This window comes from Pygoscelis adeliae, unplaced genomic scaffold (assembly GCF_000699105.1).
Source record: "Pygoscelis adeliae isolate BGI_AS28 unplaced genomic scaffold, ASM69910v1 Scaffold154, whole genome shotgun sequence".
Lineage (NCBI taxonomy): Eukaryota > Metazoa > Chordata > Aves > Sphenisciformes > Spheniscidae > Pygoscelis > Pygoscelis adeliae.
In genome coordinates this window covers 4,042,932-4,048,212 of record NW_008825113.1, presented here as the reverse complement: position 1 = coordinate 4,048,212, position 5,281 = coordinate 4,042,932, and the positions used below count along the sequence as shown (strand labels likewise).

General features: G+C 45.1%; 1 protein-coding gene across 1 annotated transcript in view; it reads right to left on the bottom strand.

The window, feature by feature from the left end:
- SH3BGR (SH3 domain binding glutamate-rich protein) overlaps window positions 1–3,195 on the bottom strand; it is a 30,288-nt gene extending 27,093 nt beyond the window's left edge. Inside the window, exon 1 of the mRNA XM_009327983.1 lies at window positions 2,923–3,195. Coding sequence (XP_009326258.1) covers window positions 2,923–2,967 — 45 coding nt within the window. The 5' untranslated portion in view covers window positions 2,968–3,195. The remainder of the gene's footprint in view (window positions 1–2,922) is intronic.
- Window positions 3,196–5,281: the final 2,086 nt, after the last annotated feature.

Genomic DNA, 5,281 nt, shown 5'->3' with positions numbered 1-5,281 from the left:
CACCAGAGCAGAGTAGAGGGGAAGAATCACCTCCCTCGACCTGCTGGCCACGCTGCTTTTGATGCAGCCCAGGATACGATTGGCCTTCTGGGCCGCAAGCGCACATTGCTGGCTCATGTCCAGTTTCTCATCCACCAGTACCCCCAAGTCCTTCTCGGCAGGACTGCTCTCAATCCCTTCATCCCCCAGCCTGTATTGATACCGGGGGTTGCCCCGACCCAGGTGCAGGACCTTGCACTTGGCCTTGTTAAACCTCATGAGGTTCACACGGGCCCACTTCTCCAGCTTGTCCAGGTCCCTCTGGATGGCATCCCGTCCCTCCGGCGTGTCGACCGCACCACTCAGCTTGGTGTCATCTGCAAACTTGCTGAGGGTGCGCTCGATCCCACTGTTTATTTATGAAGATATTAAACAGTATTAAACCAGTCCCAATACGGACCTCTGCGGGACGCCACTCATCACAGTGAATTATATCATTCAAGCATCTGATCCAGAGCACCAGAATGTTACTGGGTTCACTGCATTCACTTTTAAAAAGTATTTATTAACATGAAGAGCAGTTGCAATTAGTAGTGTGACTATGTAGTACATAGAATAGAAATGTTTTTCATTCCTTACCAATGATCCTCTGCTGATTTACACCAGGGGAGGCTGGGCCCATCTTATTTTGAAATTCAAAATTAACAACACACATTTGATGGAGATCGGCCACATTGAAGAGAGCACCAGTGCTACTAGGACAATTTGGACTTCCAATTTAAGCTCTTTAGGGATTAAATTCATTCTTCTCAGGAAAAGCTGTACGAGGCTGATACAAAATTTGTTTTTAATGGGATTTTAGTGATATAGTGGGGTTTGTGCTGGCTCCTTGCATGAGTGAGTTTTATTTTATATATACCAAAACTCATTAAAGGTTCATTGAAAAGATACCTTCCATCCATTTTCGTCAGGAAATGTGGAAAACTACTCGAGCTGAAAATTGTGTTTACTTGGCACTGCAATTATGTATCAGTACTCTGAACACACGCTTGCTGCTGAGATTGCTACAGCTACGCATACACCCAACACACCAGGAAGGACGACATACAGAGGCATAGTGTTGTGTAAAGATGCCATACCCTTCCTTCCAGTCTATGTCTGGGATCTCACTAGCAGCTTTTGTGGGCTGCTAACATATAATGGAGATTGGCATTTACAAGCTTAAAACCTATTACAGTTCACTGGCATTAGCGATCTTTCTTAGCAGTAACAAACCACAGCAGCAATGCTTAACAGCTCGAAATGGCTGGATAAAGCTTGCATGCTGCTCAGTGTTCAGGGTAGCATACACATCCCCTCACTGCGGTCCAAGAGGAAAGCAGCTAGTTACAGCTGCTAGCTGGGAGGAGATACAAGGAGTGTGTCTAGCAGAGGAAAGATCTTGGTTCAGCTAGTGCTAAATATATGATACGCTCAGTTTTAATTGCGTAAGTGATCTCTGAATGTCAGTGTTTAATCAAAGCACTCGTACAACTGCCTTGCTGAACTACAGCCCCAATCCTACAGCTGGAGTGGCAACAGTGCGTGCCTGAGGCACGCAAGATGATGATGGGCCCAACAGACACATACTGAATGTCTGCAATGGGGTTTCAGTCACGGTCACAGCTTTCCCCAGAAAATGGATGAGTGGCAAAGGAGGTAGGGACAACTCTTCTTTGGTCAACCAAAGGAGACCAAAACAGGAGACCAAACAGGAGCAAAAAGACTGCCAACGCACAGCGTATGGCAATTTATAAAGCCACTTGAGCAGTAACTGCTAGATTACAAATTACCAAACCTGCAGTTTCCAACCCCCTCTTCTTTTTTTCCCTTGCATCTGAGGTTTCTTATAAAAAAAGGAAGGCTAAAATGTCAATAGTAAATTTAGAGTGTCAGGCTTAGCGATAGGCTGGCGAGACAAGCTGATGAGAGAACTGCAAACTTCCTCAGCCGTATTCCAATTTGAATTTTAGTGAATGACCCCCCGGTTCATTGTCTAGAGATGATGGCCCCCGTGAACAGGCTGTGTTTTTTGGAGCTTTTCAACTCTGGAAGCTTCTTAAAGACACGGAGCTGGTGTCAGAGAGACAGAGATGTAGTTACAGCTATGCACAAGCACCAGCCAGTTTGTTTAGCCATGTCACTGGGAGTGAGTGACTGCCAAAGGAAAACTGCAATCTGAGCTCGTCTGGGAACTGGATATAAAAGGAAACAGTCCCTTCCCGGTTCCCACCTCCCATGGACTTCCAACCTCCCTACTATTCACATGCCCTTCCCTTCAGCTGATACACTATGCTGACAGCTCCAGCAGTAGATCTCAATACTAAAAATCATTAGTAGAGCATTTCAAGAGACACACACACACAAAAAAAACACCAAGGAAAAACAAAAAAAAAAGCTGAAAACAAAACCTAGGAAAAGGGATGGGGGTGGGGAAGAATTTTTTTCTGCATAACTTTATTCAGCCTACTTTGGCTCCAGGCTCTTTCTTAGACAGAATTCCCCTTTGCAGGAGCAGTGTCCTAAAGTCTCTTTTAAAAAGAAATGCATAAATTTCTACTGTAAACAATCTACCTTAGCTTTTGTACAAACACAGTATCCACTTTTTCCTTCTTCAGTGAATATATATTGCATATACTTTTTTAAACAGAAGTAAATCTATTAAATGACAGATAATTTATATGTAAATGTTATACCTGTAGTAAAAACTCGCATGCAAGCAAGCCTGCATTAATAGGAATTCTCTACATCTTGAATAGCTTTCAAGAATAAGATGCGCAATGCAGACTAGAAGAAATCCAGTGGTTTTTTCTCCGTGCAAACTCAGGTTGTCCTGGGATCATCTAGGCTAATTTACCAACCTGATCCCAGCAGAAAGAAGAGTATGTTAAATGAGACACCTACCGCTGTAGACCCCGAAGATGTGGCTACAAAGACTTTGATCACCATGTTGACGGTGATGAAAATGAATCAGCAGAGCACACCTGCTATCCACAAGTCACCACAGTCCCAAGAGGAATCCAAGCGTCGGCAGCTCCTGGGCTAACCCGGGTCCTAAATGGATTCCCCCCCCGCCCCAGCAATCCAGCAGCTTTGGCCTCTCCCTCTGCCCGGGGTCCCGGGTTTTCCCACTCCATTGGCTTTTAGGTATTTTGGGACGAGGGGCCGGTAGAGGATTGGTTAGTAAGAGGAGCCATAGCAAGGGGTTTGCACCTGCCCCTGGCCTTATTGCATTAGATTGACAGGGTGGCAGTCCAAAAAAGGCAAAGGAGAGTAGTGCACCAATGAGACAGGGCTGGAGAAATATCTGGGAGAGGGGGAAGGGACAACTGAGAAGGGAGAAGGGACAGGGAGCCGGCAACTTAGTGCTGGGGGCGATCACAAAGCTGTCAGGTAATGTTTAACGTTGCATGGGCACTGACACAGCTACCTCCTGCATAAAAGGGCTTGTACCCTCTCCCTGACCACAACAAGGACGCCTCGCAGTTGTAGCTGCAAATTTTACATTATAAAAGGGGAAGAAGGAAGGGGAGGGCAAGGGGAGCATAGACGCAGAAGTAATTATAGCAGAGATCATATTGAAATAAGCCTCGGTTACAAACGCTCTCAGCTTTAAAGAATTCAGATCATCATCCACACTGCAGGGCTCAGGGACTTCCCTGAAATAAGTATGTGTCAGTACATTCCCTAATACTGAGGAGGGTGATTTGGCTGATTCTATGCATCCAGAACCTATTGTCATATTTTTTCCTTCTTTTTGCATCACCAGTGAAGACTGCCAGGGCACAAGGTGTAAGAGGAGGTCCAGAATACTTGGTAAAAAATATCCCATTCTACTGTGTTATCCAGGATGCTTTTTTTCCGTCTGGTTATCACCTTCTACCCCAGAGATGGTCACAATTCAGTGGCTGCCTGCACGTATTTGCTTAAGGAGGTCTCTGAGCATGAGAGGTATTTTAAGAATGTTACGTGGTAACAGATTACTTTCAAATTTTAAGGGCCAAGTTTGTTTCTGCTGTAAGTGAGCAACATGCCACTGAGCTCAGTAAAGTTGACCCAATGTCAGAGGTGAAACTGGCCTAGGTTTTAGAAAGTGCTTACAGACATTTCGAATGTTAAGATTGAACATAGCGGTGTCCAATCCTGAAAATACTTAAAATGGAATATAATACTTCTTTCCAGGATTGATTAGGCAGGACCTAATGCACAATAGTAAAGATGCTCTTGAAAGTATGGTTTTTGTCTGTGCAAACCATTATGTGAAGCTGGAAATGCAGTATTCCATGTATGGAACAGGGATCCTGAAAAACCTCACTGAAAACTAAAAATAACAGTATGGATAGTTTGCACTGTTTACTGTGGCTCACCATCTGTCATTTCTTTCGTCTTTTGAAAGGCAATAGAAGGTCCAGCAAAAACAAAAGCCTGTTAGAATTGGGTATTTTCAGAGTATTTTCCTGTAAAACAACAACAAAAAAAACACCTTAGTGCAAAAACATAAATTATTGCCAGACATTATTTACACATGCTTGTTTCTCAGGAGATTTTGTATGTAAGTATAGCCTAGTAAATTCAACGGAAATGACTGGCCATTTGGAACATGCCGTTTCCAAATTTATTTAGTGCAAACAAAGGATGCAGTGGTCACTGGCTTCAAAGCATGCTGATAAGACTTGCAAGTATAGCGATACTAATAATTAATAACCAAAGCGGTAATTATTTGCACCATCAAACATCCACGGTCAGGACTGGACAAAATTGCCAATTAATGCTCGCTCCTGTTCTACTTCACACCTGAAATGCCCACTGAACTACATAGGGAAAAAACAGGATGCGGCCCAAAGCCTCTGCCCACCGAGGGCTTGGCAGGTGAGGACTTTAGGGCACGATTCCCATTTGTGTCCAGCCTTGAAGAAAAACATTGCTCCAGCTGCTTTCATTCCTAAGGGATTTTTCCCCTTTTTCAACATACGAATGTTTTGTGCAGCTCCGAACCGTGAGTTCGGAGCCTGTTGGGTTTGGCCTGTGCGCTCCCAGGCCGCGCACCACGCCACGCCACACGCCATGACACTCCACGACGTGAGGTGCCTCCACGGCCACCATGGGGCTCCGCAGCCTATGGCTCATGGCGCAGAGGGACCCGCTGCCTGCACACCGCATCGTCAAATTCCCATTAAGGGTACAGAAATAAGAGGGTGGAAATATATACGCAGACGTCTCTGCAGGGTGCGGGCCGAGGGAAGGGGGCGAGGGGGGCGGCGTG